This window comes from Paramisgurnus dabryanus, chromosome 9 (assembly GCF_030506205.2).
Source record: "Paramisgurnus dabryanus chromosome 9, PD_genome_1.1, whole genome shotgun sequence".
NCBI classification, from domain to species: Eukaryota; Metazoa; Chordata; class Actinopteri; order Cypriniformes; family Cobitidae; genus Paramisgurnus; species Paramisgurnus dabryanus.
This window is the reverse complement of record NC_133345.1, coordinates 17,266,825-17,278,727: the sequence shown is the minus strand read 5'-3', so window position 1 is coordinate 17,278,727 and position 11,903 is coordinate 17,266,825. Positions and strand designations below refer to the sequence as shown.

Genomic DNA, 11,903 nt, shown 5'->3' with positions numbered 1-11,903 from the left:
TGTGAACTGTCAGTTTAAAGGAAAGACAGCCGTAGGTCAGCTGGAGAAGTGGGGTGGAGAAGGATCTCTTGACCTGGAGGATGCACAGTTTCGAGGTGAAACATGTGCGTACGAGCGACACCAGATGGAGCGACGGCGTCTGCAAGCCAAGCAGCTCCATGCAGAGCGGAGAAAGGCCTGGTTGAGGAAGAATCAAGCTCTTCTCAGAGTCTTCCTGAGTTACTGCAGTCTACACGGAGCCAAGGGCGGAGGAGTGACGTCTGTCAGGATGGAGCTGCTTTTCCTGCTGCAGGAATCACAGCAGGTATATGATCGGACACAGCGCGCGCTTTTATGTTGGGATGCTGTTTGGTTTGTGATTGGCTGGTTGAGTGTGCTCTCATGTGATTGGTTGGTTGTGTTTATTCAGTTGAGTGTGCTTTTATACTATTGGTTGATTGTGAATGTGTTCTTACATGATTGATTAGTTGTGTGTCCTGATGTGATTGGTTGTTGGAGTGTTTTTAAATATGGTTAGATAGATTATGTAGCCTGTGTCATCTAAGGGCACGCTCACACTATCCAAACCAAAGCACGCTTGGGCGAGCTTGAACCCTAAAACCTGGTTAGTTTGACAAGTGTGATCTTTCTGTACCGTGCACGGGCGTAGTTTGATTAATTTGTCTTATAGTGTTGGGCTCGGGCGCAGTTCACTTGGGTTCAGCCGCGGTTCTGTACCGTGCACTGGCGCAGTTTGATTAATTTGTCTTATAGTGTTGGGCTTGGGTGCAGTTCACTTGGGTTCAGCTGCGGTTCTGTACCGTGCACGTGCGCAGTTTGATTAATCACGCCCTGGCCGACTTGCAGTGGTGGGCTCAGGCGCGGTTCACTTGGGTTCAGGCCCAGTTTGCGCAGTGTGATTGCAATGGGTTCAAATCAATAGATGTCAATTGTGCGACAACTCCCTTTCATCTGCCTGCGTAAAAAACTTCTGATGCGCGCAGCAGGGTAACGTAAATGTCTGAGCTAACCCGACAGTTTAACTAAGCAATATGATGGCATGTGAGAGGGCTGTGTGTAATCGAGCCCCAACGACTCAAAAGTGTGCCCGGGCTCCAATCGGTCAAAGTACAGTGTGAGTGCGAGCTTCTGGGGGAGTATGATGGGGCAAAATTGCACTGGGGCATGGTTTGTTTGGGTTAGGTAGGATATGAGTGCGCCCTAACATGATTGGTTGTTTGTGTGTGTTCAGGAAATGACAGTGAAGCAGCTTCAATCACCCCTCCCACTACCCACCACTCTACCCCTGCTGTCGGCCAGCATCGCACCCACCAAGACGGTCATCGCAAACCCCGTCCTGCACCTCGGCAACCACATACATGACATCCTTTACACCACTGTACAGATGGAGGCTCCGCCACACCCAGATATATTGGATGACCGGGTGAGAAACACATATATACTCTACTAACTCTTTCTCTGTGTGTGTGTTTGTGTTGCTAACATGTGGATGTCTTCTTCAGGTGACCGCTCTACACACACTTGCTGCATCCTTGTCTGCTTGTATCTACCAGTCGCTTTGTGACAGCCACAGCTACAGGTACAAACACACACAGATAAACACTTGCCAGTTAAAGATGCATCTCTCTTTAGCTGTCACCTTAAAAGTAGCTGACACTTTCTTCTGCTGTGGTGTTTAGCAGTCAGTCAGACACCAATCAGTTTACAGGGATGGTGTATCAGGGGCTGTTACTGAGTGACAGGCGGAGACTTCGCACAGAAAGCATTGAGGAACATGCCACGCCCACTTCTCTCCCTGCACAGTGGCCAGGTAATAAATAACTGTCCGAATAAATGCTCACGTGTATCCTCAGTGATGACACACTTTGAATAAACACGCGTGATTTTAAGGTGCTTTCACACTATCACTCGTGGTCCACACACGCTTTCAAATGACATCTGAGTTAAGTTCATGCTAAAGCATTTATTCATAAAGTGTGAAAGCTCCCTTATTTGTAGTTGAACAAATAATAATTGTTGAATTAATTGTCGGTTTCCTCTCTTGATGGATTCAATATCCCACCATTTAAATTTGATAACGATGTAAGAGAGCAAAAATGTGATTGGTTCAGACAGAGGAAATGTTTAGATGGGGTTACTTAGTTTTATTCGGAGACAACGTCTTGAGTTTAGCCTTCACTGGTACAATGTTTGTCTTTTCGGTTTCTCCAGGTGTGTCATCTCTGATCAGTCTGCTAGCCTGCGCACAGGGAGACGATCATTTACGTCTGAACGTCATGCTGTGTGAAGCCGTGGTGGCGGTTTATCTCAGTCTGTTGATTCATGGTCTGGGCACACACTCCAGTAACGAGCTCTTCCGGCTTGCCGCCCACCCTCTTAACAACCGAATGTGGGCTGCAGTGTTTGGGGGCGGAGCCAAACTCATCGTCAGACCCAAGCGGCCACCTGAGATTTCTCCAGGTAAGTCTACCACACATAAATGTGAAGATGAATTATGTTAAAAGTCTGTGTAGAGAATTTAGAGCTGCTTTTAGGATTATGTTTTATCAAAAGTGACTACACTACAATATGTATTTGCCATGAATATGTTGCAAACCTAAACGCTGTGCATTTTATGGATTTAATTGTTCTTGTCCATTTAACTCTTTTCCTGCCAGTGTTTTTAAAAAAAGTTGCATGCCAGCCACAGCATTTTTTATGATTTTCACAAAAGTCTTCTGGAAAATTTTCTTTAAATATAAATAATAAAAATATGGGTAGGTTTCTTCAAAAATACCACATTTTGAGCAAAAAGCTGAAATAATTGCAGTTTTGTGAAAGACTTTTGATAAAGATCAGATTCAGAGCGGTGATTAAAACATACACAGAGTTTGAACTGTTTGGCCTAAAGGGCGATTTATAGTCGTGCGTAGGTCCTACGGCGTAGGTTCCGCGTTGTTTTTCATTTATACTTTTGCGTCGCCGTCCGCGTCGAAGTGCAAACACACGCGAAACCGTTGGTTGGCAGTAATCACGCGTGTAACCACAGTAGCAGCAGAAGTCGTCACAGAAGAAGAAGCTAAGCAAGTTAACCCACAAACGAAGAAGAAATAGAAACTTGTTGTGTATAATTTGAGAAGACCAGCAATGATGGAAGTAAATAAACAGCGACTTATGTTGCAGTTTGAATTAAATCACTCCTCAACTTGGCTCATCTTTGTTTTCACCGTCTCAAACGGAAATACCTATGACGCAGTTTTTTTTACCTGACGGGAGGGGTTCTGGTGGACCAATCATAGCGTTTGCGGTCCGCGTAGAGCCGACGCGCTGTTAGAAATTTTGCGAGGTGCGCGTCAGGCTACGCAGAGCTACGCACAGGCTTCGGATAGCCGTAGCTACGGCGTGGGACCTACGCACGACTATAAATCGCCCTTAAGGGTATACTTCTGGGTTTTATAAGGTGGGTAAGAGCGCCACCTAGTGGATAATAGCGGAAGTACGGATTGTCGTAAAAACTCGTCATTGGCAGGGAAGTGGTTTCTCTTAATTGACGAGTTAACTTGTCAATGGCGGGGAAAGAGTTCATTAAGATTTAGGGCAAATGTGGAACACCACTGCTTTTCTGGAAAACATTTATCCGTAAATCAGTTGAACAAATCTTATGTGTGAAACTAGTAATTGTGTCTACGGTTGTTTTGCTATGCATGTATAGATTTTTACATCCATATATAAAGCATGTTGGGATCAGTCTCAAGATGAGTTAGCTGATAATCAGATTTCTTCCTTTGTTAGCTGCATTCAAGCCATCAGAGTCCGAGGGGTCAGATGAGGTTAAAGTAAAATCTTCTGACCCTCCGGCTGTGACAGTCAACCAGGCTCCACCTCAGAATGAGACTGATAACCATAATAATGTCCCTGTGGATATAACACAGCAGGACAGCTGTGAGTATAAGAGCTCAGATGCACAACCTTCACACAGAAACAGTGAATGAGACCGGAATAATGCACTTCCTGTCCTTTATAAATGATTAAAAAGCCCAGTTTATTAATATTCTTATAGATGGGTGGAAGTGCGTGTCAGTCTCTGTTAGTGTGTGGAGATCTGCTGTGTGTGTTTGCAGTGCTCTTATAATCTCATTCTTTCATATCAGACTTTTCATTTTACTCATGCTTTTTTGTTTGTTGGTTTGTGTATATGTGTGTTATTTTTCAGTCTGCCCTTGTGTGCATAGATGATCTCAAGATTATTTGATATGTGTGCGACTGCCAATGACAGCCAATGTGGAGTCAAACTGAGCTCTTGTCTGAAAATAACTCCAGTACACAGAGCCGTCTCTCTCCACCAGTCTCTCTGTTTAAAAAGTGTTTAAACTTCATTGAAGTGTAAATGTTGTCGTGTGTGTGTGTGTGTAACTTCTCTGCTCTGTGTAGAGATACAGTGAGAGCCTCGAGTTCATCTTCAGAATACAAATAAGGATATTCCTAGTGACATCCAAGAACTTTCTGACCCCTATAGACAGCAATGCCACAATCACTTTCAAGACCCAGATTGGTAGTAAAGACATCATTAAAATAGGCCATGGGACTACAGTGTTCAAACTAGGGAAGGGCATGATTAATCGACGATCGATAATTGATCGTTTAGAATTTAGTCGATGACGTTAATTTGTTATTGATTAATCAAATATTTTTTATTATCTAATGCAAGTTGCGTTGCCTAGCGTAGCGTGTGTCTTGAAGCAATTAAATGAATTTCACTGTGTGGCAGCAATTCAACATTTTACCACCAGGGTGCAATATTTTACACCATACTCCGTTATCTGTGACCTTCCGTTTTGATTAAAAAAAAAATAATCATGAAGAGGTCATGAAGAACGCTGTATTTTTGTATTCAACATTTTTGAATAATAAGTTAAATAATTATTTATTATTATAAAAATATGAATGATTAATCGATAGTCGATCGTTAATTTTCCCGACAATCGACTAAAAATTTTTTATCGAATGCCCATCCCTAGACTTCAAACTTCATTTCATGAAGCAATAAGAATACTTTCTGTGTGCCACTGCACCCCCTTCACCACAAAAAGAGCACACAAATATTGAGTAAAATAGAGCATTTTTCATTTTATCAAGTACAGTACTTCTATGACCGTGGTTCTCAAACTGGGGTCCGGGGCCCCCAGGGGGGCCGCGAGATGGTGCCAGGGGGGCCCAAGTTTTATGACATTTTATAAAATACATTCATTTATCATGAATTCTGTGTAATTAAACCTTAAAAAATAAGGCTACTAACCAACAGCACTACTTTGTATAATTTAGTATGTTTTGTTTAATTAAAATGTTACCTTGAAATGAAATTTTCTTTGGGGGGGCCGTGAAGGAATGCACCATACACAAGGGGGGCTGCACACTGAAAATGTTTGAGAACCACTGCTATAATATCTAAAATGAAAATGTCTGACACAGTGCATTCTGGGATGGCAATGTCTGTGAAGGATACATGTAAAAGGATGCTTTTATCCATAGTGATCATATCAGTATATGGATTTCAGCTACTGAGGCAATGCTCTACCACTTGGCGCATTTTCTGATTTTGTATTAGCACTGTGCCTCCCATCCATAAAAAGGCAGTTAATGTATGTAGACTCACCTTTTCCCAGTTTACCTGAAGTATGAAAGTGATGTGTTTGTCAAGTATGGTAACCCATACTCTGAATGTGACCTCTGCATTCAACCCAGTGAGTAGTGAACACACACACCCAAAACAATGAATAGCTATCAGTGCAGCTCCTCCCAGGGAGCAGCAGGGGTTAAGTTGCCTTGGTTAAGACACCGGCAACCTTCGGGTTACAAGCCCAACTCTCTAACCATTAGGCCATGACTTCCCAATATAATTTATTTTATGTATTTAAAATTAAATTACAGTAATGGGCCATCATCATTTTGAACATAGTGTGTAACATGAACAGTATGGCCAAATTTCCACTGTTAACATGTGCAATAAGGTCATAACAGTAATAGTCATAATAAACAAACAATAGTCATAACAAAGGTCTCGTACACACTGCAAACTTTCAGACATTTAAGTAAATCTCCTAAATGTTCATTTCATGTCTGTACGGAACAAAACTCCCATCGATGTGATGATTGACACATAAATAACCATAGCAACATTCTGCCTATCACTCACAGCTTTGCCCAAAATAATCTAACAGCATTGTGTTTTGCAATAAACCTCCGTCTTGTCGTTGTGTATTGTACGCTTTTGTGAGGCTGCTTCACAGCGCGCTGTCTTGCCAGGTCCTAGTCTTTTTTGTACGTAAATATCGTTTTGGCACTTAACTGTTTATGGCTTTTGGCTCATGAAGCGATCAAGTTTTTGGTGTTAATAAAGTGTTAAGGTGCCGGTCCCAATATTTTGATCTTTGAGGTAAAGCATTTAGATTTATTTCAGTTTATTATTGGATTTTTCTTGTTTGCTGTTTGTAAGTGCAAGATCTGGCAACACTAGTCAGCAAACGCTTGTGTGACGATAGCTTTCGTGTTTACATCAGTGTCAGTTTGCTTCCTCAAGACCAAATAAATGCTTTTTGTATGCAAGTAATTTAACATGTTTTTACTATAACTATAGATGGTTGCACATCGGTCTGTTATTGTGACGAAGTCCTTACGGCACAAAAAATGATGCGGCACAATGTGATTGGTTGCTACGCGATACTACATTATAGGTAACCTTAAACTAAAGAGATATGTTTCTTTTACGCATCCCTACTTTGTAAGTGTGAAACGTGACCCATTTAAACATCTGCAAAACCAAACCTGCATGTTTCTCTACTTATTTAAACTAGAAAGTGTCTCAGATGTCTCTTTCATTTAAAGAACCACATTTAATTAAAACAACACAAAGATTAAGGTTGTTTTCATACTTGTCAGCTTTGGCATTTTGTGAAGTGTGTGGTCTGGCACCGCTCACAGAGTAGATCCTTTGATCACATGCAGAATGAAATCTGACATCAGCTCTTTGTTCTTAATAATCAACCCAAAACACTCACACACGCACACTCACTCAGTTTGACTTTGAAGATAACTTCTTAAGGTTGTTTAAGGTGAATATTTTCTTTCTGATGAGTTCTCCTCAAATGTTTTCAGCAATCAGAAGAGATAAACAGCCGTCCCACACTGTCAGAAAGAAAATATGTTTTAGAAAACATCCAAAGGGAGAGAAAATCTCCCAGACAAGCCACCTGAAGAGATGAGATGCACTTTATCTTCTTCATTTCAAAACTGTAAATATGAAAGCCTGTGGTCTGAGGAGTGTGTGTGTGTGTTTTTTATATCCAGCTGTGCCTGACAGGACAACCCACAATATTGCGATGTTCACAGTACTGTAAGAAATAGATTAAGACATTTCTTTCCAAATGTATTTAAATTTTGTTGGTTTCGGTCTGTAGTTGATCACAAATGAATAATGTTATATTTTAAAATATCTTCATGTTAACTTCTTTTATCCAGTAATGAGACATGCATGAACCAGTGATGTATGACAATATCATTGTATTTTGCTGTTTTTTTGTGTTTGTTTTGCTTTCAGTTTTGCTAAATAAGTTAAAAATAATAATTGGCCTCACAACGAAATGATCATTTAACTTCAGAAGACATTTTTTGGGCCTTATTTTAACAGTCTTAGTGCATGGTTTAAAGCGCACTTGGGCCGTGTTAGTTTAACGACAGGAAAAATAGTCAGTGCGCACGGTTAAAAGGGTTGTCCCTATTATCTTAATGAGTAATGGGTGTGTTTTGTACGTCACGTGCAATAAACCAAGGGGCTGTTTACACTTGGTCTTAAGATGTGTTTTCATCGATCGGATCACAAGTGGATGAGAGAGACATATTACGTTTACACCTGGTATTTAAATCCGTCTCTTTTGTCCACTTTCGACCGCATCTGTCCTGAATACTGTGAGGGGGTGGTCTGTGAGACGGGGGGCGAGTCCCTCTGCTGTCATTCACACACGAGCGGGAGTAATTATGAGTTTATATGGACGCAAACTTATATTATGTCGGAGCCCGCTGCTTGTTTAGCAATTATACATGCTGCACAATGTTTTGTACGTTTTTATGTTGGAGCTTTCTCTGAATTTTCAGCCCAATTGATGAAATAGGATCGCGCAACTTTCACGCTTTCAAAACGAAACTACGGAGAACACTCGCAGTACCTTTATCAATGAAAGGCTTAAAATAGCGCTGTTCACCGTATGTTCACGGCAGAAGTCAAAAAAGACGTAAAACTTGTGTTTAATACCTCAGATTAGATAAATGGGTGGAGAGAAGGCGGTCGCGTGTGGCTGTTCGAACACATTCAACCACATTGCGTTCCGCAACTCCAAAGCGATCCGATCGAAAGTGGTTTCGACTACCTCTGGATGTGGTTGAAAGTGGTCGAAAGTGGACGCGTTCAAAACGTTTTGAACACCGTTTACACCTGGCTTTAACGTCGTCCACTTGTGATCCGATCGACGAAAACGCATGTTAATGCAAAGTGTAAACAGCCTCCAAGTCTCATTTCCCATCCACTTTAAAAGCCAGTTGCATTCGTGCCCTAGCGGATTCCCTATTTACATGGCAGCATTTGTAAGCAGAGGAAGAAGACCACTAGTTTAAATTGATGTTAAAAATTTTTGCATTGTTTTTTATTGAGAAAAAACTTTGGTTCTCCTTAAAAGTATTTTTTAGTCATGGAGTAATAATTAAAATCAGCAGGGTTTAATTGCTGATAAAGTAAGGGTACGTGATCATTGGAATCTAAAATATATTAAATAAGTATTTTTACAAGAATACACATTTAAAAATATGAGGAAAAATGGTGTGCACTCAAAAAATTTGAGATGCACCGATATAGTGGCCAATAATCTGTATCGGTCGATAAAATCAATGTTTTACACTATCGGCTATCGGATGTGAGTTTAAAAATAGTGGATAATCATTGCCGATATATCCTGCCAATGAAAAGATAACAGGAAAATGCAATGAATTTAAGCTCTGTGTATAGAAAATGTAAAGAAACATCGGTAGTTTAATGTTTAACTTTTAATGGTCATTAAATGAATGAATAACATTTAGAAAATGTAAACTTTAGAATTTAGTTAATGCAAGTTAATACAACCATTAAACTATCTGCATTAGCATCGGCAGATATCAGTCTGAATATTCGTTATTGGTGGAAAAGTTTAATATCAGTGCATCTCTACTAAAAATACTATATTGTGCATAGTGTCTATGAAGAAAATATATTGTGTCTATGTAATTGTCCCTGTGAACCATTATGCCAATGTGTGTGTGTGTTTGAGCTGGATCATCATCATCATGTTGTGTTGTTTTGTTTGTTGCATTTAGTTGTAACTGATGAAGTCAAACAGGATGCAGTGGAAGGTTTGTGTTGTGTGCGAGATTGTGTTGAGTATCTTATTATACAGAGATCTCTCGCTCTCCTTCTCTCTCTCTTGCTCACTCGCCCTTTCTTTCTCGCTTGCTCTTTCTCTCTCTCTCTCTTTTTCTGTGTCTCTCTCTCTCACGCTCTCTTTCAATTTCTCAGTTTCTCTACTTTATTAGCATGATTTTGTTTTGTTTCTCTAGCATACTATGCATTACAAACTTGATAATGTCTATTTATTATACTGTAGTAAGCCTATCAAGTATGTGAGATATGTAATACTAAACATTTAGTATGGAACATTATTACGTGGCACGTTTTAATGCAATTTTGTTTATAAATATTGTATTGCTTGTTTAAATTAAGTTGAAGTACTTATTTTAGGAAATAAAAGTAAAAAAAAATCATTGTATGGATACAGTGGTTCATGTAGTGTTGTTTTCTTGATACCGTTGTATACAGTATATACAGTGTTATTTGCACACTATGAGCAGTATAAACACTTTTTGTAGTGGGTTCTCTGCTGTTTCTAACATACTTTTTCTTTCCCTGTCTCATTCTCTGTCATCCAGCTGTTCCTCCTCCGACACCTCCCGCTGAGGATGTGGACCGGCAGCGGCGCAGGTTTAACATGCGTATGCTGGTTCCGGGACGTCCCGTTAAAGAGACTCCGGCCGCCCCGCCTCCAGTACCCGTTGAACGTCCCACTTACAAGGAGAAGTTCATCCCACCTGAACTCAGCATGTGGGACTACTTTGTGGCCAAAGTGAGACATCGCTAATGTTTGGAAATTGTCATTTGAAACACGTTAAACCTCAAATGTTTTAAAGTTTAAGTCACTGCTGCTCAAACCTTAATAACCCAGCAATGTGTGCGTCTTTGTTTATCCTCCAGCCCTTCCTCCCTCTCTCCGACAGCGGCGCTCTGTATGATTCAGATGAGAGCGGTGCTAGTGATAATGATGAGGATGATGATGATGCCTTCCTCTCTGACACACAGATGACTGAACATTCTGATCCAAACTCCTACAGGTCTGACCAGAAACCGGTTACAGGGTTTTTGTATTCAGCAAACAAAAATCTGTTTTGTAATCATAATAGTTTCAAGTTTTCTTATTAAAAAAAAAACTACACTACCCATAATCCTCCTAACAGATCAACCAATCAGAAAAGCACTGAGTTGACCATCTTACTCTGTTGAGAATGCTGAGAATAGACTAAGCTTAGAAGGAAATGATTAAATATTTGTTGTTGATTGAAGGAAATAGCTTTTGGCTATTGTTTATGCACCAGCGTGTCTAAGTAAAGTTTGGTGGTGTTGTGTTTTTGTCTCCTTGCAGTTGGTCTCTAATTCGCCTGGTTATGGTCAAACTGGCTCTGCATAATGTCAAGACCTTCCTGCCCCTCACAGGATTGGACTTCATAGGTGCATTAGCAGTTTAACATCACACAAACCCATACAAACTCAAACTAGTTAAAGATCAATTAAATTAACAGTTTGCTTTGTGTTGTCTTAGAGTTGCCCGTCAGGTCTCCTCTGACAAACGCTGTCCTGAAGACACTGGAGAACTGGGAGCAGATTCTCGTGGAGAAGATGAATAAATTTGATGGACCTCCACCGAATTACATCAACACTTTCCCCACGGACCTGAGCGCTGGCGGAGGACCGGCTATACTCCGACACAAAGCCATGCTGGAGCCCGAGAACACACCTTTCAAGTGAATGTTTAATTTAGACACCACTTTACACACCACTTTCATTTTGTATCCAAATGTCCAATAGCTGGATTGAACGTGTGTGTTTGTGGTTTTTGTTCAGGTCAAAGCATCATCTCTCCTTTCCTGCCCGACGTCTGTGGCATTTCCTGGTCAAACAGGAAATGCTTCAAGAGACTCTGATTCGCTACATCTTCACCAAGAAAAGAAAGCAGAGTGAGGTAATGACAGATGAGGTGGAGTTATGCAAATGAAGGGCCAGGAACACACTAAGCACTGCAAAAAATGACTTTCTTACTTAGTATTTTTGTCTTGTTTTTAGTAGAAAAATATATCTTAAATCAAGACCTAAGATTTAAGTAAATAAGTCTATCAAATTAAAGTGAATTTGTGCTTAAAACAAGCAAAAAAATCGAGATGGTCCTCACTGCAGAACACGAGATCCAGGGGGCGATGTTGGATCTAGATCCAACCCCTTCCACTTTATATACTTTGCCCGCCAAATGAGCCAGTATATTTGCGTTGTTGCAGCCCGCAATTAGTTGCAACCTGTGGTCACCAACATTCGCTCTTATCAGTTTAAGTGTACGTTTGATTAATAATATTGTTGAGAAAGATTCCTATTTTAGTAAGTGATGATCACAGTTAGGTGTAATTGGAGGTTAGGGACACGTTCTCGACAGGATGAAATCAATGAAGGGTTTTATTTGCGACCCGGTTGGCTGTAGCCTACATTATCCCACTTATTACACAGCTATTCCTATATGAGTAAATAT

General features: G+C 40.5%; 1 protein-coding gene across 2 annotated transcripts in view; it reads left to right on the top strand.

Moving 5' to 3' along the window:
- The window catches only part of dmxl2 (Dmx-like 2), a 69,029-nt gene that overhangs the window by 41,151 nt on the left and 15,975 nt on the right, over positions 1-11,903 (top strand). For both annotated transcript variants that reach the window (XM_065251304.2, XM_065251302.2), the window contains exons 25-34: positions 14-304; positions 1,232-1,423; positions 1,503-1,579; positions 1,680-1,810; positions 2,212-2,460; positions 9,985-10,178; positions 10,307-10,443; positions 10,752-10,837; positions 10,929-11,130; positions 11,231-11,348. In XM_065251304.2, the coding sequence (XP_065107376.2) occupies positions 14-304; positions 1,232-1,423; positions 1,503-1,579; positions 1,680-1,810; positions 2,212-2,460; positions 9,985-10,178; positions 10,307-10,443; positions 10,752-10,837; positions 10,929-11,130; positions 11,231-11,348 (1,677 nt within the window). The remainder of the gene's footprint in view (positions 1-13; positions 305-1,231; positions 1,424-1,502; positions 1,580-1,679; positions 1,811-2,211; positions 2,461-9,984; positions 10,179-10,306; positions 10,444-10,751; positions 10,838-10,928; positions 11,131-11,230; positions 11,349-11,903) is intronic.